General features: G+C 45.8%; 1 protein-coding gene across 3 annotated transcripts; it reads left to right on the top strand.

Moving 5' to 3' along the window:
• Nucleotides 1–1,767: 1,767 nt before the first annotated feature.
• On the top strand, nucleotides 1,768–21,851 carry LOC132207532 (utrophin-like). 3 transcript variants are annotated; one of them, XM_059643441.1, is made up of 3 exons: nucleotides 10,171–10,279; nucleotides 16,028–16,296; nucleotides 21,741–21,851. In XM_059643441.1, the coding sequence occupies exons 1-3, from the start codon at nucleotides 10,222–10,224 to the stop codon at nucleotides 21,807–21,809; spliced, it is 396 nt and encodes a 131-aa protein (XP_059499424.1). In that variant the 5' UTR covers nucleotides 10,171–10,221; the 3' UTR covers nucleotides 21,810–21,851. The 3 variants fall into 3 exon arrangements, 2 of the variants coding, with proteins under 2 accessions (XP_059499424.1, XP_059499423.1); XM_059643440.1 differs by lacking the exon at nucleotides 21,741–21,851 and adding an exon at nucleotides 20,416–20,562; XR_009443511.1 differs by lacking the exons at nucleotides 10,171–10,279; nucleotides 21,741–21,851 and adding an exon at nucleotides 1,768–1,849 and having other exon boundaries at nucleotides 16,028–16,449.
• Nucleotides 21,852–27,173: the final 5,322 nt, after the last annotated feature.

The following is a 27,173-nucleotide window of genomic DNA, read 5'->3' as shown; positions in this document are numbered from 1 at the left end:
CTCTTTTGAACTTCCCCCCTCTCAGCTGAAATGCATGCCCCCTAATAGTGGACACTTCAACTCCGGGGGAGAAATTTTCTGACCGTTAGGTGTATTTATGTATCTCCTAATTTTATAGACTTCTATCAAGCCTGCCCTCAGCTTCTACTGCTCCAGAGAAAACGAAGAGTTTTTCCAGCTTCTCCCTCTCGTTCAAACCCTCTATTCCAGTCAGCATGCTGGTAAATCTCTTCTGCACCCTGTCCAAAGCCTGCACGTCCTTCGTGTGATGTGGCGGCCAGAATTGAATGCAATACTCTGTGTGGTCTCACCAAAGTCTTGTAAAGCTGCAATGTGACATCCTGACTCTTGCACTGAGTTCCCCTATGAATAAAGGCAAGCATGCGATATGCCTTCTTGACCACCCTATCTACTTGTGTGGCTACTGTCAGGGAGTTATGGTCTAGGACCCCAAGATCCCTCTGGACGTCACTCCTGTTTGGGGTCCTGCCATTAACTGTGTATCCCTTTCCTTAACACTTGGTCTCCTAAAATGCAACACCTCATGCCTGCCCAGATTAAATTCCATCGGCCATTTCTCCGCTCGTGTTTGCAATTGGTCTGTATCTTGCTGTGTCCTTTGACAACCTTCCATGCTGTCCACAAGTCCACTGGTCCTTATATCATCTGCAAACTTACTAATCCCCCGTCTACATTTGCGACCAAGTCATTTACACATATCACAAACAGCAGAAATCACATCGATGCGGAACACCACTCGTCACTGAGCTGCAGCCAGAAAAACAGCTTTCCACCACTGAGACGGCAAGAACTGTAGATGCTGGAATCAGAGTTAACCAAGTGTGGAGCTGGAGGAACGCAGCAGGTCAGGCAGCATCAGAGGAACAGGAAAGCTGACATTGTTGATGCTGCCTGGCCTGCTGTGTTCCTCCAGCCCTATACTGTGTTATCTTTGTTAGCCTTCCACCGCTACCGTCTGCCTTATATGGGCAGGCCAAGTCACCATGGATCTCATGGATCTTAATCTTCTGGATGAGCATACCATGAGGGACCTTATTGAAAACCTTCGTAAAATCCATGTATATGTTATCAACTGTTCTACCCGAATTGATCACCCTTGTCACCTCCTTGAAAACTTCAACTGACTTAGTAAGACATAACCTGCCTCGCATAATACCATGCTGGCTGTCCCTTATTAGCCCATACTTTTGAGACATGAGACACTCACCAGTCTGTAGTTTCCTGGAAAGTCCCTGTTTTCCTGCTTGAACAGAGGAACGACTTTATCCACTCACCAGTCTCCGCAACCCCTCCAGTGCCTGGCAAGGATATCAGATCCTATTGAAAGTAGTGCGTTGATGCAATTGTGTCATGATTGTGTTTTGTTTCAGTCCTAACATTCAAAGCAGTGTAATAATGTCTTTGTGCAGCAGGCGAGGTGTGATGAGACCGAGCCTTCATACAATTGCAAGATGTTGAAAATTTGCCATTATTTATGAAAACAGTGATATATTTTCCATGATCAACATTTCTGTTACACTGCAATGATTGTCCCGTGGCATGTAAAATCAGAAAGATACGATAAAATGAGACTGGGTCATATGCAGGGAGAATGTTTGCCTTTCATGTCTATCGAAGTAGTGAAATATTTCCATGAATCTTAGAGTCACTTTTCCGTTCATCGAAGGACACCATCATCGCCTTGGAAGCTTCATCACGATACTACTTTGCATTTCTGAAGAGGGAAGAAGAAATCAATATGCAAATTCAATTCCACGGTTTTGGAAGTCCCATTGAGAACACGATTCATTTGCGCCGGCATAATGCTCTGACCGAGAAAGAATTGAAGGTGAGTTTGTCGTTTGGAAGATCGCAGCAATTTATGCATCAAGTTCTTCATCGATAACGTTCCATTGCTTTCATACTGCATTTTCCACTCTGCGAGATAATAACTGTTAGAACAAGCAACAGGACGGGTAGGTGGTCTATGGGGAATGCAATGTTACAAAACCCAATCCATTCAACAACATATTTCAGATATGTCAACAAATTAAATATTCCAGCACAGGATAAAACAAGGAAGATGAGAGTGAGGAGGCAATAGTTCTGATGACAAAAGAACAGAAATTTACCTTTCTCCATTCGAGCAAAAAAGCAGGCACACAAATAAATAATCATCTAACAATGCACGTGTGCAACGGAGGCTACAGGGGGACTAAAAATGCCGAATTGTTGTCATGCGTGTTGCTGAAAGGGTGATTGAAACAGATTCTGTGCTAAATTTGAAGAAATACAGATAATGCATCTCAGGATGTTGGAGAAAGAACATTTATGGACTGAGGCAAATTGTATTGCCCTTTTCAGGAGTTATTAGGTTCATAATGAATTGAAAGACTTTCTTCTGTGCTGAAAGCTTTAGTTTAGTTGCAGCTGGATCGCAATTTCTGTTCGTGGTAGTATTTAGCAAACTGTGAAAAGTGAATGTCACTGCACAGAATTCCAAACATGACTCCAATCAGTCGAGAAAATATCCAAGGGGTGTGATGAGTTGTATCCTCTCATGTTGAACAATGCAGCTACGGATACAATGGAGGCACTGATGATAATGTTCCAAGAATCCTTAGATTGTGGAAAATTCTCAGAGGATTGAAAGATTGTGAACATAACACCATTATTACAAAGATACTTCGACAAAATAGCAAGCAAGTATTGCCAATTTAGGTCAACCTGGGTAGATGTTCATGCCGGCAATGAAAGATGAAATAACAGGGTACTGAGTGTGCGATAACATCCTACAGAGTTAACATCCTTTTATAAAGGGGAAATAATACTTGACAAACTTGCTACAGTGCTTTGAGAAGGAAACAAACATTACTGACGAAGGACCACCAGTTGATGTCGTACATTGAGATTTCAACAAAGCATTTGATAAGGTACAGCTCACAAGGTGTCTCAAATGAAAAGAGCCCATGTGTTCAAGGTTAGTATGTTTGGATGGACAGAGGACTGCATCGTAAATAGAAGTAGAGTCGTAGCAGCAGGATGGTAACTTAGAAGTCATGTACGGCCACAGAGTGAATGCTGCGGAGGCCGTACGCCTCATGTTGACTGGGTTGATTTCGGAAATGGCAGAGGGGGTTGCTATGCTTAGGAAAGTTGGGCAGGGTGGGACTACATTCATGGGAGTTCATAAGATTGAAACAAATCTTATTTTTTCAACATTTAAGATGCTAAAGAGGCTTGATGGTGTAAATCCGTAGAGATTACTCCCATTTGTGAAAGATTTTACGACCAGAGGCCACATTTTCAAATTGGTTGCCTATTAATTTAGGGGAAGAATTACTTCTTTCAGGTTGTAGCAATCTATTGAACACTTTAGCAGAAAAGGTTTTAGAGGTAATGCCGTTAATTATATGCTCGGCTGAGATGGCCAGGTTAATTTTTAAATCAAGGAACAACGACAATGAGAAAAGGATAGTCTTTACAGTGGAAGATACTTCAAGGATCCCCTTATTACTAAAGAATACAGGGAGGAATTAAACACATCACTACCACACCATCAGTACCATGAGAGAAGTTGTAGTAGACAATCTGATGGAGTGAAAGCAGATTAGACTCTTTGCCGTGATGGTTTACTTTCTAAGATTCTAAACAATGAGCTTCAGAGTCGGTGTATGCATTGATTGTAATTTCCCAAAAAGTTTTAGATTCGAGAGAAGCATCTGAGGGCTGGAAAAATGCTGATGTGACGTTCCTATTTAAAAAGGAGAGAGGCAAAAAGAAGATAACTACAACCGAACCAGTCTAACATCTATTGTTGGAAATATGTGGCAATCAGCGATGAAGAAAATAATAGCAGGACATTTGGAAAGTCATAATCTAATCAAACAGAATCACCATAGCCTGATGAAAGAGAAATTATGTCTGGATAATTGTTTGGGTTTTTGGAGCAAGTTTTGGAAGGAGAATTAATGGAGGAAAACCAGTAAATGTGTTGTGTTTGGACTTGGAGAAAGCATTTGAGAATGTACTCAAAAGTAATAAGCTGAGAGCTGAGGTTTTGAAGGTCGTGTATTGCTAGGGATCAGTATGCTTTGCATGTTCTGGAAGGAGAGATCGCATCTAGAGTGAATGTATATTTTGGTGGCAATGTCTGTGCAGAGTGCAAGAGGTGCCATTTGCTTGTTTTTTTTTGCCTGTTAGTTCATAAGCATTTTTTTTTGAAACAGGGTAAATTGAAGCCAGAATCAGGGACCCGGAGGGTGAACCAGGCTCATTGTTTGGTGATAGCTAGTAGTTTAAGAATCTATTATCGGGAACTTTGAGATTGAAACTAAGTCGGAGAAATATTTACAGGCTACAAACTAAAAGACCAGAATGTTTTTAAATCAAATTAAGATCGAAGTAATTGAAATGGAGATGCCAGGCCAGACGATGATTTATACCTACGTGACGGGGGAGTGGTCAGACCCCATACTCCAGCTCAGGGTTGATGAACTGGAACCTCAGTTTTGACCAATCAACAAATCATGCGGGGGAGAGTTACCGGGGAATGCTGTGCTTCAGGAGGCAGTCACACACCTTCGATTAACTAGCTGAAACTCGGTCAGTGGCCAGGGACGTGAGAGTGTGACAAAGAACAGGGCAGGTGGAAGGATCCAGGATGTAGTGCAGAAGGAACCTTGGCCTTTGATCTTATCTAACAGGTTTGAGATTCTTTCTTCGTGTGTGGATGAGAGTGCAGGGTATAGGGAAGATGAGTAAGCTGACTGTAGCACTGTGGTAGAGGGGGACATTCAGGAGGGGATAAAAAGTGAAATGCAGTTATAATCAGAGGTAGTATAGTTTGGGGAATGAACACTGTTCGTCGTGATGAGGATCGAGAGTCTCGAAAGTAGTGTTGCCTGCCTGGTGCCCAGGTTCAGGATATTCCATCTCGGCTACAAAGGAACTTGAAGTGGGAGGAGTAGAAATCCAGCTATCGTGGTCCACACAGGTACAATTGATATGGAAGAAAGAGGAAAGAGGTTCTGCTGAGGGATTATGAGCGCTGAGGTGAGAAAGCAGAACCAGAAATGTAGTAATCTCTGGATTATTATCTGAGCAATTTGGCACAGTGTGAACAAAATTAAAGATGTAAATGCATTGTTCAAATGGTGGCATGGCAGAAATGTGTTTGAATTCATGGGACATTGGCATGGGTATGGGGAAGGAGGGAGTTGTTCTGGTGGCATAGGCTCGACGAGAATCATATTGGGACAAGTATCCTGGCAAAAGACAGAGCTAGGCCTCGGGGGTAGAGCATTAAAATGAAAAGTGTGGAGCGGGTGAGTTCGGTTGCATGGAAAATTATGGAAAAAGTTAGAAGCTGGTAAGTGCTCAGCAAAGTTTCCAGAGCAAGTAATAGGACAAAAAGTATGGAAATGGTCAGGACTCTGACTTCAGGTGCAGCAGATAAGAACGGTGGCCGAAAATGGCGGACTGAGGATCTTGTATTTAATTGCAGGGAGTGTATGAAACAAAGTGAATGAGTTTGTGGTGCAGATTGATCGCTCTGGGTATCACAGAGACATTGTTGTTGGGAACTAAATATCCAATGATTCATGTCCTATAGAAAGAACAGGCAAATGGTCAGAGATAACCAAATGTGGAGCTGGATGAACACAGCAGGCCAAGCAGCATCTCAGGAGCGCAAAAGCTGACGTTTCGGGCCGAGACCCTTATACTTCAGTAAACGTCAGCATTTGTGCTCCTGAGATGCTGCTTGGCCTGCTGTGTTCATACAGCTCCACACTTTGTTATCTTGGATTCTCCAGCATCTGCTGTTCCCATTATCACTGATAGAAATGGACAGAGATAGCAGGGTTTGCTTGTCAGTAAGAAATGAGGTAGCGCTGAAGGAACCACAGGTCTTGAGCTTGTTTACTGATGACTTTGAGGAAAGAGGTGAATGTGCTGTGGCTAAATTTGGAGTTGACTCAAAAATATTTAGAAAGACAAGGCATGACAGAGAAACAGAGATTTACCCGGATGTTAGATAATGAAATGTGAGGCTGGATGAACACAGCAGGCCCAGCAGCATCTGAGGAGCACAAAAGCTGACGTTTCGAGCCTGGACCCTTCATCAGAGAGGGGGATGGGGTGAGGGTTCTGGAATAAATAGGGAGAGATGGGGAGGCGGACCGAAGGTGGAAAAGTCCCTCTTCCACACCGACACAGGTCCCGAACCCCACCTCATCCCCTGTTACATTGATGACTGTATCGGCAACGCCTTTTGCTCCCCAGAGGCGCTCGAACAGTTCATCCACTTCACCAACACCTTCCACCCCAACCTTCAGTTCACCTGGGCCATCTCCAGCACATCCCTCACCTTCCTGGACCTCTCAGTCTCCATCTCAGGCAACCAGCTTGTAACTGATGTCCATTTCAAGCCCACCGACTCCCACAGCTACCTGGAATACACCTCCTCCCACCCACCCTCCTGCAAAGATTCCATCCCCTATTCCCAATTCCTCCGCCTCCGCCGCTTCTGCTCCCACGATGAGGCATTCCACTCCCGCACATCCCAGATGTCCAAGTTCTTCGAGGACCACAACTTACCCCCCACAGTGGTCGAGAACGCCCTTGACCGCGTCTCCCGCATTTCCCGCAACACATCCCTCACACCCCGCCCCCGCCACAACCGCCCCAAGAGGATCCCCCTCATTCTCACACACCACCCCACCAACTTCCGGATACAACGCATCATCCTCCGACACTTGCGCCATCTACAATCTGACCCCACCACCCAAGACATTTTTCCATCCCCACCCCTGTCTGCTTTCCGGAGGGACCACTCTCTCCGTGACTCCCTTGTTCGCTCCACGCTGCCCTCCAACCCCACCACACCCGGCACCTTCCCCTGCAACCGCAGGAAATGCTACACTTGCCCCCACACTTACTCCCTCACCCCTATCCCAGGCCCCAAGATGACATTCCACATTAAGCAGAGGTTCACCTGCACATCTGCCAATGTGATATACTGCATCCACTGTACCCGGTGTGGCTTTCTCTACATGGGGGAAACCAAGCGGAGGCTTGGGGACCGCTTTGCAGAACACCTCCGCTCAGTCCGCAACAAACTACTGCACCTCCCAGTCGCAAACCATTTCCACTCCCCCTCCCATTCTTTAGATGACATGTCCATCATGGGCCTCCTGCAGTGCCACAATGATGCCAGCCACCCGAAGGTTGCAGGAACAGCAACTCATATTCCGCCTGGAAACCCTGCAGCCTAATGGTATCAATGTGGACTTCACCAGTTTCAAAATCTCCCCTTCCCCAACCGCATCCCTAAACCAGCCCAGTTCGTCCTCTCCCCCGACTGCACCACACAACCAGCCCAGCTCTTCCCCCCCACCACCCACTGCATCCCAAAACCAGTCCAACCTGTCTCTGCCTCCCTCACCTGTTCTTCTTCTCACCCATCCCTTCCTCCCACCCCAAGCCGCACCCCCATCTACCTACTAACGTCATCCCACCTCCTTGACCTGTCTGTCTTCCCTGGACTGACCTATCCCTTCCCTACCTCCCCACCTATGCTCTCTCCACCTATCTTCTTTTCTCTCCATCTTGGGTCCGCCTCCCCCTCTCTCCCTATTTATTCCAGAACCCTCACCCCATCCCCCTCTCTGATGAAGGGTCCAGGCCCGAAACGTCAGCTTTTGTGCTCCTGAGATGCTGCTTGGCCTGCTGTGTTCATCCAGCCTCACATTTTGTTATCTTGGATTCTCCAGCATCTGCAGTTCCCATTATCTCAAAATAAAGATGCACCAGTTTACAACTGAGATAAGAAGGAATTTCTTCTTTCAGAGCGCTGAGTGTCTTTGGAACTCCTGGCCAATAGATATCTATGATGGAAAAGTCCGAAAGCACGCATAGGACTGAGATAAATGCATTCTTGGCAAGTTTTGGGGGTTCAAGGGTGACGGTGAAAGGACAACAAAGTGGGTATGCAGAGTGTGACATGAACCATTATCCTATTGGATGGAGGATCAGGTCAAAGGACCTATTTCTATTGGCCATGTCGTCTTAAACGATGATATTTGGTAACTAGAAGGACAAGAACGATAGGTAAATGGGGACCCATCAGCAGGATGTTCCTATTCAAGCTACTGATGATCCTGAAACTGAAATATATCTCAGTTCCTTCATGGTTAAAATCATGAAACTGACTTCCTAACAGGTTTGTGAATCTAGTTGCACAAAATTGACTGCAGTGTTTCAAGAAGCTAGCTCATCCTGACTTTCTCGAGGGCAACTAGGCCCAGTGATGTCAACATCTCGGAAATGAATTCAAAGATGATGCGTTACATTTCTAGAACGAGCCAAGGTACATTAACTTGATGTTGCAGGCAGTTTTGGTGGTCTGTCAAGACTTGAAACGATCTCTAACCCAGGCTATGCTGTTTCAAAAAATTCAAGTATACCGGTGGGTCATTGGGCTGCAGCATTGAGCTGATTCCAATCGGTTGTGGAGCCTTCTTTTACTCCAGGATTTGAAATATAATGTCCTGGCTGCTGCAGCAATGCGTTGTGAGTGTGTGTTGCATTTTAATTTGAATGGAAGAGTTTTAAAAACAAAAGCCTGCCTTCACAGGCAAATTCCAAGTTCTGAAGCATTTTCAATAATTTTCGATTTAATAACGATGGCCCAATTAGTGTTCCAAAAACAGAGTTCTACGATTTAGTTAACAGAATTCAATTATGCGAGTAGAGAGAAGGTAGTGGGAGCTTAGTTCTTGAACAGCTGTTGCCTATGTGCTGTGGGTACTCTCAATGTCATGACAGAGCGAAATGCAGGGTTGTCACACAGGAATCCTATCTTACTTTTGCCCTTGTCCCTCTAAATGGAAGTGGTTGTGAGTTGGAAAATGCTGTTGATGGATTTTGGTGAATTCCCTTGCCTTGTGTGTAGTTCACAAGTGCGCCACCTCGTATGTGTTCAGATTAATTTCCATTTGCCACACAAATCAATCTGACCTGCCTGTTTACATCACCCTGCAATCCTGGGCTCTCCTCATCACAAGTTACCATCTCAGCAATTTTCATATGTTTCACAAACTTAGTGATCACCCCTCGAAACATTTAAGTCTAAATCATTCTGATATAGCACAGCAGTGAGCGCTCGAACAATAATCCCTGGAGAGCCTCACTGGACACAGACTTTCAGTCACGAAACATGGATCAACCATAACCTTCTGCTTCCTGCCAACTCAGCCCATTCTGAATCCAACTTACCAAATAAAGTCAGAGTCATCGAGCTGTAGAATATAGAAATGGACCCTTTGGTCCAACTTGTCCATGTCAACCAGATATCCTAATTAATCCAGTCCCATTTTCCTGCGTTTGCTACATAGCCATCTTAACCCCCCTCATTCATATCCCCTTCCAGATGCCTCACAAATGTTGTAATTTTACCAGCTTTCACCACTCCCTCTGAGAACCAAGTGTGGAGCTGGATGAACACAGCAGGCCAAGCAGCATCTTAGGAGCACAAAAGCTGACGTTTCGAGTCGAGACCCTTCATCAGAAAAGGGGAATAGGGAGAGGGTTCTGAAATAAATAGGGAGCGAGGGGGAGGCGGATCGAAGACGGTCAGAGGAGAAGATCGGTGGGGAGGAGACACGCGACTTAAAAAGGCCAGGATGGAAACTGCAGACGAGAGTATAGGTGGGGAGGTAGGGAGCAGATAAGTCAGCCCGGGGGGGACGGACAGGTCAAGAGGGCAGGATGAGCTTAGTACGTCGGAAATGGAGGTGCGTCTTGAGGTGGGAGGAGGAGATAGGTTAGAGGAAGAACAGTTTAGGGGGGTCGGGGACGAACTGGGCTGGTTTTGGGATGCAGTGGGGGGAGAGGAGATTTTAAAGCTTGTGAAATCCACATTGATACCATTGAGCTGCAGGGTTCCCAAGCGGAATATGAGTTGCTGTTCCTGCAACCTTCGTTTGGCATCATTTGTGGCACTGCAGGAGGCCCACGTTCAGTTTGGTTATGACTTTTGAGGAATGGATGGTCCCTTGGAGATTGAAATTGGAGAAAGATTTCAGGATTTTTTCATGTTCTTGTCTTTCTGTTACGCCCCTAGGAAAAAAGCAACGAAAGTGCCGTTAATTTTTTGCATGGTGAGCTGCTGCATACTAACCGGTCTCTCACCATTAACATCACCTTGCCCTTGTGGATATGGATAAAGTTCTCAAAGCTGACAGAAGATTGAAACCACTTGGATTATGTGACGATGGTACGTTTCCTTGCGTTTAAAAAAAAATGCTTGCAGCTTAATGAGCATAATATAGAGCACAGTGGCTTTGGTTAACACTGCTGTCTCAATTCCACCCTTTGGTGACTTTCTGTGTGGAGTTGGCACATTCTCCATGTGCCTGCATGGGTTTTCTCCGGGTGCTCGAGTTTCCTCCCACAGTCAAAAGATGTGCAAGGTCGGTGGATTGGCCATGCTAAATTTTCCCAAGGTGTTCAGTGATGTGTAGGTTAGGTGAGTTATAGGTGGATGGGTCTGGGTGGGATGCTGTGAGGGGCAGTGTGGACATGTTGGGCTGACGGATCTGTTTCCACACAGTATGGATTCTCTGATTCATGATTCTATGATTTTACTGAGCGCAAAGGTACAATATTAACTCGTCATATTTGTCTCACCTCTTTACATATTGACAAGAAAGCTTTAATGTCAGTTTCTATGCATTTGCAATGTGTCTGCTGTCTCTCACAAGGCTGACTATATCTCCTTCTCTAATGCACATCTCCTGTCCCCTGACACTGAGAGGTGACACTTGCTTTTCATTCAGTACAATCAGCAAAACAATAGCCTCCATATCAGATCCAGCGGCTTCTCTTAACGCTCAGACGCTGTTCTTTTTTTCCTCCAGGTATTGACCACTCATCATTTCTAATTCCTCATCTCATCTCTCTCTCATGCTCCCTCTCTCTCTCAGTCTTTATCTCTCCTCTCCCTGTTCTCCCCCATCACTTCACTCACAGGCACAAACAGAAGTTCACAGTCACACTATGTTGCACATGCATATCCTGTCCCTCATGCACAAACACACTACACACAAAAAAAAAGTCAGGAACACAGTCTCTCTCAAACACACTCTGTCACATTCTCACTCATTCACAGTCCATACCGCCACACAGTCGGACACGGTCTTGCACACATTCTGTGGCACACTTGCATGCACTGTCGCAGGATCTTTTGCCAATGCTCTCACTCTCAAGTACACACACACTACCACAAATCTCTCCCTCACACACTTACGCTTGCAAATTCGCTTGCTGTCAAGCTCACTCACTCTTAGAGACACTCTCACTCCCTCATGCATGCTGTAACACTCCCTTCTTGTGCTAACTCTCTTTCACACACTCTTGAGCACAGTCACTGGCACACACATTCTGTCATGCGCACACTCACGCTTTCATGCACTGTCTTTGCACTCTTGAACACAATCATACGCTCACCTCTCTCTTGCACACAGTCAATTTGATTTGAGTCATCATTGTCACATGTGCCCAAGTACAGTGCAAAGTTTTCTTCTGCATGCAGTATAGACAGATCATACCATACAAGGCGCATTAGTGAAATGGAACATAGTGACAGCTACAGAGAAGATGCACAGAGAGCGAGATCAAAATTAGATTTAAGCTTTTCAGTGTCCTGTTCAGATGTCCAATAACAGCGGTGAAGAAGCTGTTCTTGAATCTTTTCACACATGTATACAAACTTGTTGACACCTTCCCTTCAGAAAAAGGGAGAAGAGAGTGTAATTGGTGGGTGAGAAGGGCCTTTGATTATGTCAGTTTCTTTCCCGAGGCAGCAGGAAGTATAGGTGGAATCAATGAATGGAAGGCTGGTTTGCATGATGGACTATGCTGTGTTCATGACTCTGTAGTTTCTTGTGGTCTTAGGAAGAGCTGTTGCCAAACCATGCCGTGACATGCATCCAGATAGGATGCTTTCTCTGGTACATAAATGAAAGTTGACCTTGTGGACACACCGAATTACCTTAGCCTGCTGGGGAAATGGAGACATTAGTGTGCGCTTTTGCCCATTGCGACGATCTGGGTGGACCAGGAGAGATTGTTGGTGATCGACACTCTCAACTATCTCCACCTCAGCAACATCTCTCTCACTGTCTGATGCAGGCGCGCACACACTCTCACATTCTGTAGCCTATTCTGTTTGTCTGTCTGTCTCTCTCTCTCTCTCTGTCACGGTCTCTCTCTGTCTCACGCTCTCTCTCGTGCTCTCTCTGTCTCTCTCGTGCTCTCTCTGTCTCTCTCGCGCTCTCTCTGTCTCTCTCGCGCTCTCTTGCTCTCTCGCTCTCTCTCTCGCTCTCTCTCTCGCTCTCTCTCTCTCTGTCTCCCTCCACGCCCGCCCCCCCCGCCCCGCCACCCGGCAACCTCTCTGGCTTTGTCTCTCTCTCTCTTTCTCTCTCTCACACACACACCAACTAATTGCTCAGTCTTCCATGGTATCTGAATTGTTGGAAGAATTAACTTAGACTGAGCGTGGATTTTCTCCCAATATAGTTATGACAAAGCAGAACCAATTCTGCCTCGAAGAAGCAGGGCAGGAGCATAATAATTAGGGATTGTTTTGCTAGAGGAACCGTGCTGTGATATGCATCCAGATAGGATGCTTTCTGTGGTACATCAGTGAAAGTTGCCCTTGTGGACACACGGAATTGCCTTAGCATCCTGGGAAGTAGAGACAACGGTGTGCTTTTTTGCCCGTTGCGATGATGTGGATGGACCAGTGAACTAATCTAAGCCCATCCCCCCGACACGATCCCATTATCATCCATATGCTTATCCAAGGACTGTTGAAATGCCCCTAATGTGGCTGAGCTAACTGCATTGGCAGGCAGGGGGTTCCACATCCTTACCACTCTCTGAGTAAAGAACCTGCCTCTGACATCTATCTCAAACCTATTACCCCTCACTGTTTAGCTGTGCCCCCTCATACAAGCTGATGTCATCATCCTCGGAAAAAGACCCTCACTGTCCACCCGATCTCATCCACTGATCATCTTGTATGTCTCTATTAAATCCCCTCTGAACCACCTTCTCTCCAATGAGTACAGACCCAAGTCCCTCAGCCTTTCTTCAGAAGACCTTCGCTCCAGACCAGGCAACATCTCCTCTGCACCTTTTCCAATGCTTCCACATCCTTCCTGTAATGGGGCGACCAGAACTGTACGCAATATTCCAAATGAGACCGCACCAGCTTTTTGGACAGTTGCAGCATGACATCACAGCTCTGGATCTCAATCCCTCTGCCAATAAAACCTAAAAGACCTAAGCCTTCTTCACAGCACTATCAACCTGGATGGCAATTTTCAGGGATCGACATAGATGGACACCCTCTGCACAGCAACACGACCAAGAATCTTTCCATTGACCCAATATTCTGCCTTCTTATTATTCATCCCAAAGTGAATCACCTCACATTTATCTGCATTGAACTCCATCTGCCACCTTTCCGCCCAATTCTGCAGTTCATCCAAAGTCTACCTGTAACCTGCAACATTCTTCCACATTGTCCACCACTCCACTGACTTTAGTGTCAGCTGCAAACTTCCTAACCCATCTACCAATGCCTCCGTCCAAGTCATTTATGAAAATGACCAACAGCAGTGGTCCCAAAATAGATCCTTGAGACACATCACTGGTAACCAGACTCCAGGCTGAATATTTTCTATCAAGCACCACTGGTTGCCGCCTTAGCCAAAGCCAGTTTCTAATCCAACCTGCTAAATCTCCCTCAATCCCATGTCTCCATGTTTGCTCCAATAGCCTACCATGTGGAACCTTATCGAAGGCTTTACTGAAGTCCATGTCCACCACGTCAACTGCCCGACCCTCATCCACATGCTTGGTCACCTTCCAAAATTGCTCAATGAGGCTTGTGAGACACGACCTGCCCTTGACAAATCCATGTTGACGATCTCCCATCAAATTGGTGCTTGCTCGATGATTATAAATCCTCTCTCTTATAATCCTTTCCAAAACTTTTCCTGCAACAGACGGAAGGCTCACTGGGTTTATAATTACCTGGGTCATCTCTACTGCCCTCTTTGAACAAGGGCACAACATTTGCAACCCTCCAGCCTTCTGGTACGAAACCTGTAGACAATGAGGATTCAAAGATCAAGGCCAAAGGCTCCGCCACCTCCTCCGTAGCCTCCCAGAGAATCTGAAAGTTTCGAAGGATGATGCGTTGTATCCGGAGGTTGGTGGGGTGGTACGTTAGGACGAGGGAGACTTTGTTTTGGTTGTTGTTGCGGGGTGGGGTGAGAGGGATTTGTTGCAGGAAATGCTGGAGACACGGTCGACGGCGTTATCAAACACAGAGCGGGGCAAGTTGTGGTCCTTGAAAAATGAGGACATCTGAGATATACTGGAATAGAATACCTCATCCTGTGAGTGCAGATGCAGAGGCAAAGGAATGGGGAATAGGGGATGAATTGTTGCAGGAATATGGTGGGAGGAGGTGTAATCTTGGTAGCTGTGGGAATTGGTGGACTTGAAATGGATATTTGTTTCTCAGTGGTTGGAAATAGAGAGGTCCAGGAGGGAGAGAGAGGTATCAGAGATTGTCCAGGTGAACTTGAAGTTCGGGAGGAAGGTGTTGGTGAAGTGGATGAACTGTTCGAGCCCCTTGTGGGAACACGAGCGGTGCCGATACGGCCATCGATGTAACGGAGGAAGAGGTGGGGTTGAGGGCCAGTGTAGGTACGGAAGAGGGAGCGTTCCATGTAACCTCCAAAGAGGCAGGCATCGTTTGGGCCCATGTGGCTACCCTGGCCACCCCGTTTGTCTGTAGGAAGTGGGAGGAATTGAAAGAGAAACTGTTGAGGGTTGTTCAAGGACCGGAACTTGCCCCTCCTCAGTGGTCAAAAACGCCCTCGACCGTGTCACCCGCATTTCCCACACCTCATCCCTCACACTCGCTCCCCATAATAACTACCAAAACAGTGTCCTCCTCGCCCTCACGTACCACCCCACCAACCTCCAGATTCAATGCCTCATCCTCCGACCCTTCTGCCATCTGCAATCCGACCCCACCACCAAAGACGTTTTTCCCACCACCCTCAGGTGACTCCCTGATCCGCTGCACACTCCCCTCGGCTGCATCCAAAACCAGCCCACCTATCCCATCCTGCAACCTCAAACCCCACCCCCATTTCCTACCTCCTAACCTCTTCCCGCCCCCGAGACCTGTTCGTCCTCCCCGGACTGACCTATCCCCTCCCTACCTCCCCACCTACACTCACCTCGACTGGCTCCATCCCCACCTCTTTAAGTTGTCTGTCTCCTCTCCACCTAACTTCTCCTCTATCCATCTTTGATCCGCCTCCCCCTCTCTCGCTACTTATTTCAGAACTCTCTCCCCCTCCCCCTTTTCTGATGAAAGGTCTCGGCCCAACATGTCAGCTTTGGTGCTCCTCAGATGCTGCTTGGCCTGCTGTGTTCATCCAGCTGCGCACTTTGGTATCTCTAGATCTCTTAACAACCTCATTAAGTGAGTTCTAGAGAGAACTGTGCAGGGTAGACTTTGGGTTTATCATTCTAACTTGCCAGTCCTGAAAGATGAAAGTTGGTTTGTGTTGGATGTTTGTCTCATAGCTACGAAAGATACACTGAAAGGATTTTTCAAATCTTTTGTTGAGAATTGTACCCATTTAGTCAGTAATCCTTTTCCTTTTTTAAAGCTTCCTTGGTAGTGACAAATTTCAAATATCTGCGGAATTTTATTTGGCTTTGTATTGGTTCTCTGTGATTCTCTGTTAATGACTCGACGACCTGCTAGCTGATTACAGAATTTATCATTGATGTGCTTCAGTCTTATAATATATATCCCAATTTCAGGAGAAAGTCCAGAGAGACCTTTTAAAGGAAAGGGGTTGAGAAAGAAAATCTATCGATCAAAATCATGAATAGTTGATAAATTATTTGCATTTCATATTTCCAGAACCTACCCCGGAAGAGAGAGCCCAGAGAATTGACAAAGCTGTCCGCAAACAGTCAACAGAAGTGAAGGAAAATTGGGAGCAATTGAAAACCCGTGCGAGCAACTGGCAGAAACAGGTGGAAAAGGCGTTGGAGAAACTTCAAGAACTGCAGAAAGCTCTGGATGATCTTGAGGCTAATGTGATAACAGCTGAGGGGGTCCACACTGATTGGCAACCTGTGGGTGACCTGCTTATTGACTCATTGCAGGATCACATTGATAAAACCACAGTAAGTGCAATTACATTACACTTCACTTATGAACAGATGTAACCACAATGTTGTATGGAGACGATCAGTAATATGAGTACTTCAGTAATATTGATTGAATGGTTGTTAACTTAATTTGCAAATTAAAACTTAGTTGAGCATGCCTTCTGATGATATCACATCGTTAATATTAGTATAGTTGAGGATTCTATTAGTCAGTGACATCAGCTGAGTTATCTGCTTGTTGCCATGTTATCAGGGTTAAAGGTAAAGTCTTAGCACGCCATTTGGCGACTCCTTAGAGAGAGACAACTGGTTATGATTTAACCTGAAGATCACCATGCCTCAGTCAAGTAGAGCAGTTGAGGCGAAGACCCTTTGTGGTAAGCTCACTGGTATGGCAATTGAGCCCTCTCTGCAGGGCATCAGTCTGCATCAAAAACCAACCGTTCAGCCAACTGAATTTGAATAGAGTTTAGGATTGGAGAGCAATCCATGCAATTATTTTTTTTAATGAATGTTTCTCACTGAGACTCTCTCACTGGCAAACTTTTTAAAAGCCAGCTCAGCCATACAGGCGAGATCAGCTCCTGATCTCAGCTGAATTTTTTGACCTGGGGTGGGTCAGCGTTAGGAGTTCAGTGATTGGAATGAATTCTCATTAAGTTAGCGAGAGGGATACTACACGTGAATAGATCGATGTTTTGAGCAGAGGATGAGATATGAGCAAAAGTTTAATTGATGTGGAAGACCAGCCACAATCATCATCGACGGTGGAGCAGGCTCGAGCGTCCATGCAACATTGTGCTGCCGCTATTTGACTTGTTCTGTGGAAAGGAAGGAAAATGGTTCAAGTGTCAAAAATGCCGAAGACCACATCATTCTACAACCTCAAAATTTGATTGTGTTCAGCATATTATCACTCCTGGTACCCCTAAATCCTGGTCTATCATCTCAGCAGCTCGACTCTGCCCATAAGCTGGTTAGATGTGACATTTTTGAGGGATCTTCCCAAGTCTGAAAATCATTTTTGTTTTTGTAGAATCAGAGTTGGCCAGTGTGGAAGGAGGTCATTTGGCATATCATAGCTCTTTGAAGTAACTCCCCAATTCGTCCCCCTCTGCTTGGCAATGACTTCAACCACTTATAAAATCTCTTTCATGGAGGGAAACTTTGAAGGCGTCTGAAAGGAGTATTCACGATCCCAGAATACAACTGAGCCTTATTAAGTTCTTAGTTCTGACGATCAAGAGCTTGATGAAAGAGGATTGTTTTAAAAAGTGCCTGAAAAGAGGAAACGTACAGAGGCTAAGAGGTGTAGGAAGTTAGCGAGTTTTGAGAAGATTTGTTGCTCGGGTTGAGGTTCTGGATGTGAGTTTGCTCGCTGAAGGTGTAGGATGTCTCTTGTTGGGTTCGAAGCCGACACAATTAAATGTTTGGCAACTAGTAGTGGGCCGTTTGAAATCAAGAGTGGGCAAGAGGACATAATTAGACGAGTGCAGATATCCTGAAGTATGGTTGGACTGGTGGAGATTACCAAAATAGCCATAGGCATAGCCAAGGAACGATTTGGAAACAAAAATGAGAATTTAATAAAATTACCGTCAATAGTATCAGTCAGGTAGAAAGTACAGAGAATAGGATTTGGTTCAAGGTGAGACTCGGGCAGTGGAGTTTTAGATGACGTCAAGTGTTCAATGGGCAAATGTGGGACTCCAACAGGGAATGCATTGGAATTGTCGGGTCCAGAAGTGAAGTAGTTCCAGATGAAGGTTTCACTGCTAATGAGCCAAGACAAGAGACAGGTAGGCAGGATTGAAAAGATGTAAAGAGACAGCTTGAGGGATTGCATGAATGTGTTGTTGGACGTTCATCATGGGATAAACAAGATGCCAAGGTTGTGCTGAGACAAGCGTAATATTACATTGTTGCCAAGGCGGAGTAATGCAATCAGTAGGTAGTGAATAGAGATTGGTGTGGGGACCACAAAGTGGTCTTCCCAGTTTTAAATTGTTATCTCTACATAGTTGCGCAACTTTATGTTCTGTTCAAAAGGCATTACTGACGAGGAAACAGAAGTTAGCCATTTGTTTACTTGTCAATATATCTTGATTTTTCCACCATGTTCTCCAATTATTAACACAACATGTGCACTGTACGAACTGAACTGTTCAAACCTGAAAAGGAAATGTTAAAATTGTGGAATATAAAGTTAAATTTATTTCATTGAAAATTTAAATAAATTACATGAAGGTTTGACCAAGACTGCAAGGAGTTAGATGGAACACCAGATGAAGAAAACAAGCAGTGGTAAGGTGGTATTAGCTGGATGTTCCTGAAGAAAGAGAACGCAGCCAACCTTTCTTCCATCAGGGGGATTAATTGTGTGATGTCAGACACAGTCGATTCAATCATTCCTTCTGTCTTTAATGTCTGACTATACGCTGGTTGTAATATTTACTTTTTTAAATGCTCAAGGTTAGACATACTTCACTTGACATTCTCATTTTCTAAATTTTAAGAAGTTGACTTATTGTCAAGTCACGATAGGATTGAAAACACATTCTATAAGTGTTTGAAGTCAGAAGTCACATGACACCAGCTTATAGTCCAACAGGTTCATTTGAAATCACACAAGCTTTTGGAGTGCAGCCCCTTCATCAGGTGCAGTTCGTGAGGTGACCACAGAGAGACACAGCTTATCAGCAGAGAGATCAAAAGATCATAGAATTGGCATGAGTGGAGTGTCAGATAATAACTCTATACAGGTGACCAAGAGTGTTAGAGGCAAGTAAAGCGTTTATAAAGTCCATGTCAGTGCTGTGTTGTCATGATAATCAGGCAGCGCAACAGGAATGTACAAAAGGTGACATCTCAGGTCAGACTCTGACTTGTAGTTTAGAGGCTTGTGTTCAGAATCTGTCTTAGAGTTTTAACCTTTATTTCAAAAGCAAGAATTTATAAGATACCACACTGACTGCAACTACAGGTTGTGTGTTTCTTCAACAAAATATCTGCAAACAAACAAACATCCTGGATGAAGACTTATTATCTGACACTCCACTCACACCAGTTGTATGATGTTTTGATCTGTCTGCTTATGAATTGTGTGTCTGTGTGTTTTCCTCCCTGACCGCACCTGATGAAGGGACTGCACTCCCAAAGCTTGTGTGATTTCAAATAAACCTGTCAGATTATAACCTGATGTCATGTGACTTCTGACTTTGTCTATCCTAGTCCAACACCAGCACCTCCACATTATAACTGTTTGGAACCAAGTCAGCGCAACAGGTATATGTCGAACATTTGACTTCGGAAGAATGCCGAGTGCTGAAAAATTCATTAATAACAAAGGATTTCTTCATTATGCCATCAATCGTAACATGCTGCGTCTCACAGTCACAATGAAAGGATGGCCACTTCAATTTAGCAGGGCCAAGAACAGTTATGGACATTTTTAGCATGGGAGGAGGCCATTCAACCTATTTTATCTGTCCCAGCTCTCTCCCAGCACAAGAAAATTAATCCTTCTCTCGAACTCATTCCACATATTTCACAGAATTGAAATATATAGGTACATACTTAGGAGGTTTGAACATAAGTGAGCAGTTCTCGCACTTCACCTTGTCACTAAAAATGGAAAACGTGACTTACAAGGAGTGGGTCTTTATTTTGTTCTGTTTTGATGATGAAGCAGATGCAAGTCAAAGTGCTGGAACTGGCCTCTTGAAGTTACCAACTGTTCAACGTGTATAAAATGAATTCAGTGCGCATCTAATAAAAGCAGTTTTATGGAAGGAAAAGGTACCAAAGAAGATTTGGTGTATTGTGCTTGATGCTATTATACGCCAACCTGTGAAAACAGAACTCTACGACTGTGAGTGTTGAGTTCTGAGAGGGGGCTATCTTGTTTGAATTTACATTGCTAAACCGAGGCCTATTTTCCCAACAGCAAAATTGGTAATCCAGCAAGAAATGGATATTTCTCACATTTGTTGGCTGTAAGTGTCTGTTTAAAGTTTCCTTATATCCAGGTGCTTAACCTGCTTTTACAGTTTGAACATTTGTTGTGCCAATAAAAATTTTTTGAATGGTTTCACCTCCAGTTTTCCTCTTTATACATATTGGGTATTCTTTCAGGGTAAGGACTATCTGCAAAATATGAGATTGGGTTTTGAAAGACAGCAGCCTTTGTTTTGGAGAGATAATGGGAACTGCAGATGCTGGAGAATGCGAGATAACACCGTGTGGAACTGGATGAAGACAGCAGGCCAAGCAGCATCTTAGGAGCACAAAAGCAGATGTTTCGGGCCAAGAACCTTCTTCAGAAAATGGGGAGGGGGTGCGGGTTCTGGAATAAATAGGGAGAAGAGGGGGAGGCGGATGGAAGATGGATGGAGGAGAGGAGAGTATGGGTAGGGAGGCAGGGAGGGGATAGGTCAGTCTGGGGAGGCCGGACAGGTCAAGGGAGCGGGATGAAGGGAAATAGGGGTGCGGCATGAGGTGGGAGGGGGGATGGGTGAGAAGAAGAATAGGTCAGGGAGGCGGGGACGAGCTGGGCTGGTTTTGGGATGCAGTGGGAGGACAGGAGATTTGGAAGCTTGTGAAATCCACACTGATACCATTGGGCTGCAGGGTTCCCAAGCAGAATATGAGTTGCTGTTCCTGCAACCTTGGGGTGGCGTCATTATGGCACTGCAGGAGGCCCAGGTTGGACGTGTCCTCTCAGGAATGGGAGGGGGAGTTGAAATGGTTCGTGACTGGGAGGTGCAGTTGTTTATTGCAAACTGAGCGTAGGTGTTCTGAAAAGCGGCCCACAAGCCTCTGCATCGTTTCCCCAATGTAGAGGAAGCCACAACGGGGACAGCGGATGTTTTGGATATTTCTTGAGCATTGATTTTCATTCAGAGTTTGTTCGATTTTGCTGAAGCAACAGACATAACTCACTATGACGTAGACAATGTCAGAGTTAATGTTTCGCGTCCTGTGACCCTTCCTCAGATCTCACTCTTCACTGATGCTGCCAGACCTGCTGAGCTTTTCGAGCAACTTCTGCTTTTGTTGCTGATTTACAGTGCCCACAGTTCTGTTGTTTTTTACAACACAGACAAAACTTGATCTCTGCAGGAAGCATGATGCTGCATTCTCCAACTTCCCTGGCCTTTTGTAATATAATATTGTCTTTTTAGGACAGAAGTGGCTTTTTTTTGTTTGTTTTAACTTCTGCACATACTTTCTATGCAGGTTAAAAGTCTACACCTTTTCAGTTCACTGCAGTGCTGCATAATGAAGACTTGGAACAATTTTTTTATATAAAGTAGAAAATCAATGTGGTTTGTTTTCCAAAATGTGATGTGTCAGTGCAACACTTAACAGTGTGTTCATCAAACTGTTGTTTCCTTTGATCTTTGTGTTGCAGAAATTTCTAGAATCATTTCATATGTATTTTTCTTGATATATTTTAGCAGCTTTCCTGGAGCAAGTCTGTTTTCCCTCGGATGAGACGACTTTCAGACAGACTCCCTTTATTATGAGATATAATTGGGGTAAAATGAGGAGGATTTTTATTCACTGAGACACACATGACTATATGTTTAAAGCATTGGAAAATGCATTCTGTTCGGACTATCATGTTATCTGGTGTTTGTACCAGGCTTTCCGATTAAATGCAAGTGATTAAGGATGCTAATGATGCCACATGTTATTACACGAAGAAATGAACATCCAAGTAAGGATTTTATGCCACATTTATACATAATACCACGCAGCATGGATGCCGTGACCGAGTGAAATGGGATGCCGTGACCGAGTGAAATGGGTTGCCGTGACCGAGTGAAATGGGTTGCTGTGACCGAGTGAAATGGGATGCCGTGACCGAGGGAACTGGGATGCCGTGACCGAGGGAACTGGGATACAGTGCCTCAGTGAAATGCTCACAGCGAATTGTCCCCTCCGTCCTGACCCGCTCGCAGCGACCTGCCCCTGCAGTCCTGACCCACTCACACTGACTAGCCCCTGCAGTCCTGACCCGCTCACACTGACTAGCCCCTGCAGGTCTGACCCGCTCACAGTGACTAGCCCCTGCAGTCCTGACCCGGTCACAGCGACATGCCCCTTCAGTCCTGTCCCAATCACAGGGACTTGCCCTCTCCGTCCTTACCCACTCACAGCGACTTGCCCCCTCAGTCCTCACCCACTCACAGCGACTTGCCACCTCAGTCTTGACCCGCTCACAGCGACCTCCCCCCTCTGTCCTGACCCCCTCAGAGCGACCTACCCCTCCGTGCTGACCCGCTTACAGTGAGTTGCCCCTGCAGTCCTGACCCCCCTCACAGTGACCTGCCCCCTCACTCCTGACCTGCTGTGCATTGAGGAAACGATGCGGAGGCTTGGGGACCGCTTTGCAGAACACCTCCGCTCGGTTCGCAACAAACAACTGCACCTCCCAGTCGCGAACCATTTTAACTCCCCCTCCCATTCCTTAGACGACATGTCCATCATGGGCCTCCTGCAGTGCCACAATAATGCCACCCGAAGGTTGCAAGGACAGCAACTCCTCATCCGCTTGGGAACCCTGCAACCCAATGGTTTCAATGTGGACTTCACAAGCTTCAAAATCTCCCCCTCCCCAACTGCATCCCAAAACCAGCCCAGTTCTTCCCCTCCCGCAACTGCATCACAAAACCAGCCCAGCCTGTCTCCGCCTCCCTAACCTGTTGTTCCTCTCACCCATCCCTTCCTCCCACCTCAAGCCACACCTCCATTTCCTACCTACCACCTCATCCTGCCTCCTTGACTTGTCCGTCTTCCCTGGACTGACCTATCCCCTCCCTACCTCCTCACCTGTACTCTCCTCTCTACCTATCTTGTTTTCTCTCCATCTTCGGTCCGCATCCCCCCCTCTCCCTATTTATTCCACTTCCCTCTCCCATCCCCCTCTCTGATGAAGGGTCTAGGCCTGAAATGTCAGCTTTTGTGCTCCTGAGATGCTGCTTGGCCTGCTGTGTTCATCCAGCTCCACACTTTGTTATTTTGGATTCTCCAGCATCTGCCATTATCAGTGGCCTTTCCTCTTTGTCAAAGTTTGTGCAAAAGCAACATGATGTGGGGCGGCACGGTGGCTCAGTGGTAAGCACTGCAGCTTCACAGCACTGGGGACTCAGGTTCAATTCCGGCCTCAGGCAACTGTTTGTGTGGAATTTGCACCTTGTCCCTGTGTCTGCGTGGGTTTCCTCCAGGTGCTCCGGTCTCCTCCCACAGTCCAAAGAGGTGCACGCTAGGTGGATTGGCCATGCTAAATTGCCCATTGTGTTCAGGGGCGTGGGTCTGGGTGGGATGCTCCAAGGTTTGGTGTGCACTTGTTGGGCCAAAGGGCCTGTTTCCACACTGTAGGGAATCTAAACAATCCTGTTCCCACATCTCCATGTACCCTGCTGATCACTGCACACAGAGATGTTTGATAACAAAAGGACAACAATAATATTCAAACCCAGTGCTGGAGATGTATTTTAAATACACTGAGGCCAGTGTCGATCTCCAATTCAACTTTTATTTACAAATGAACTGTCTTCAACTTTAGCACTGCCTCATTCAGAGATAGTTTCCAGGGTGTCAGCATCTCTGACCCTCACACGACTTATCTGTCAGCCAGGGCTCCCTGATTTGGGCTGTTAATATGGACCAATCAGGCAACTCATATTCTGTGAGGTTCAACTGGCCGACCTGGTCACAAACCAGTGCGGTGTGTTCATCGAAAATCAAACGTACTAGAAAGGTACCATTACATACCAGTGCAAAGGAAGGCATGAGGCTAAACTGGGGAGGGAAGGGAACTGCTTATTGGGGGTGGCCCAGAGAGTGGAAGAAAATCGAATGGGAAGAAGACCATTTGAGACTGAGGGAGAGAGATGTAATTGCCTGAATGAGGCATTCCAATTGCGAAATGGATTTTTGTTGTACACCATGTTCAGTTTCCCCGATCTTAATCTGTACTCCTCTTTAAATCATTAGTATCTGAAATTTCTGTATCATTTCCAAATGTTCTGTCTCTAATGTTGTGCTGTTGGAATTGGTTGAACTGCAGAGATATTATTTATTTGCACAAATGTGTTCAGTGAAATGAGTTGCATGCTATATATGTATTATTCTTCCTGATTCTATTGTACACATACAAATTAAAGTTAGTTCCACTTTTCAACAACAAACTGCTTTTAGATGTCTGATGTATCTCATTTGCCTGCCACTTACTCTTGTTGATGAGTTGTGTTTCTGTTTTGTGAAGAAATATGAATGAGCTGGAGCACTAATGGCAATGCCCAATGTGGTGATATTCCAACATTGCAGCTGGAAGGTGGGGCGGGGAGGGGGTTGGGTTTCACAAGAACTATTACAGAGGGAAATGGAGAGACAGGTGATGTATGTGGCAGCACCGAGACAGTGAGGAGAATGAAATGCAGCCTGAAGGGGAATCTGGCTGTATTCTCCAAGGCACGGGCTGAATGGAAGAGGACAGAAAGGATTCACTCAGAGGAAGAGTAGATGAGACTGGACTGATTATGAAACAGGCAATAATCATTGGCAAGTTACTGATAGGAGGGTGAATCAATCGGGCTCACTTTAAGACTGTTTACAGTTACCATATAGTTCCTGGGAGATGTGTAGATCAGGCCAGGCTCATACAGAAACGCTTCCCGGAGTAATTAACATGTAGACCCCACTGGGAAAGAGTGAGGGGTTGGCCGTCCTGCTACCACTGATGCACTAAAAGCTTGGGGCATAACTGGGACGATGGGGCTGCTGCTGCCGAGGCACAGTCGGGAAGGACCACTGTCTGAGATTTTCCTGCTGAAGGTAAATGGGGGTCCATTCAGTTATCGGACCCTCCCCGTGTCTCACATGTATGTAAATATTTTTGTTGTATGTCTAAGAGAGGTCTTTGGTTTGTCGGGTGGAGCCAACGTCCAATGCTTTATTTGTTTATTTGATATGCAGCTGGACAGAACGCAACTGCAGTTGTGACATTGTACATATACAAAGAGATTTCTTGTGAAAAAGGTGTATTTTTCAAATCAGAAATGTGACTGGGAGGAGTGTGGATGAGCCCAGGCTCACTGTGGGTCTGGTTACGGTCACCATATTGTCACTAAGATGTGTGTATATGAGGCATGGCTGGCTGTGAGACTGTGAAAAATCACTGTGAAATTAATAAGAGTTTGTTTCTTCAATTATTTGTTGGATGTGTGTGTCACTGACTGGTCCAGCATTTATTGCCCATCCCGAATTGCCCTGGAGATGTTGGTGGTGAGCTGCCTTCTCGAACCGCTGTAGTTCACCTGCTGTGGGTTGCCCCCACAGTGCCATGAGGGAGGGAATTCCCATCTTTTGAACAGTCGCAGTGAAGGATTCCGGATATATTTCGAAGTCAGAATCACGAGTGGCTTGGAGTGGGATAGAAGGAGGTGTTCCCGTGTACTTGATGCCCTTGTCCTTCGAGATGGAAGCTGTCATGGGTTTGGAAGGTGCTGCATGAGGAGCTTTGGCGAATTTCTGCCATGCATCTTGCAGATCGTACACAGTGCTGCTGAGGCCGCTCATCATTGGTGGTGGAGGGAGTGGATGATTGTCGATATCGTGTCAGTCAACTGGGCTGCTTTGTCCTGGATGGAGTCAAGCTTCTTGCATGTTGTTACAGCTGCGGCCATCCTGGTAAGTGGGGAGCATTCCATCACAGTCCTGACTTATGCCTTGCAGACAGTGGACACATTTTGGGGAATCAGGAGGTGAGTTCATCGCCGCAGCATTCCTCACCTCTGACCTGCTCTTGTAGTCACTGTGTTTATCTGGTGAGTCTGGTTCAGTTTTTGTTCAAAGCTCACCCCCACGACGGTGACAGTGTGGGATGCAGTGAATGTAACAAATTGTTTGTCAAGGAGGGGGTTGTCTCTTGTTGGTGACGGTTATTGCCTGGTATTTCTGTGGTGTGAATGTAACTTCCACTTGTCTGACCAAGCCTGGGTATTGCCCAGATCTAGTTGCATTTGGACAAGGACTGCTTTAGGATCTGAGGAATCATGAATGATGCTGAACATTGTGCAATCATCAGGAACATCCCAACTTCTGGCCTTGTGATAAACGCAAGTTCATTGATGAAGCAGCTGAAGATGGTTATATCTCAGACACTGCCACGAGAAACTCCTGCAGGGATCCCCTGGAGCTAAGATATCTGACCTCCAATAAGATCATTCATTTTCCTGCGTGCCAGGTATGACTCCAGCAAGTGGAGAATTTGTCCCCTTACACCCATTGAGTCCAGTTTTGCTCGGGCTTCTTGATGCCACACTTGGTCAAATGTAGTCTTGTTGTAAAAGGCTGGAGCTCTCACTTCCCCTCTGGAATGCAGCTGTATTGTCCATGTTTGAACCAAGGCTGTAATGAGGTCAGGAGCTGAGCTGCCCTGACGTAACCCAAACTGGCCGTCGCTGAGCAGGTGCTGCTTGATAACAATGTTACTGACACCTTCTATCACTTTCCTGATGATTGAGTACAGCCTGATGGGGCAGTTTGATGGGGCAGTCCACATTGTCGGGTAGATACCAGTGTTGAAACTGCACTGCAACAGCTTGGCACGGGGAGCGGCACGTTCTGGAGCACAAGTCTTCAGTATTATTGCCAGAATATTGTCAGGGCCTGTGACCTTTGCAGTATCCAGTGTCTCCAAGTGTTTCCTGACATCACGTGGGGTGAATTGAATTTACTGAAGACTGGTATCTGTGATGCTGGCGGAGCCCGAGATGAATCATCCACTTGGCCCTTCTGGCTGAAGATTACTATGAATACTTCAGCCTTATCTTTTGCACTGATGTGCTGGGCTCTTCCATCATTGAGGATGGGGATATGTG

The sequence above is a fragment of the Stegostoma tigrinum genome, chromosome X (genome assembly GCF_030684315.1).
Source record: "Stegostoma tigrinum isolate sSteTig4 chromosome X, sSteTig4.hap1, whole genome shotgun sequence".
Lineage (NCBI taxonomy): Eukaryota > Metazoa > Chordata > Chondrichthyes > Orectolobiformes > Stegostomatidae > Stegostoma > Stegostoma tigrinum.
The sequence above is the reverse complement of the archived record's forward strand: the minus strand, read 5'-3'. Positions and strand labels throughout refer to the sequence as shown.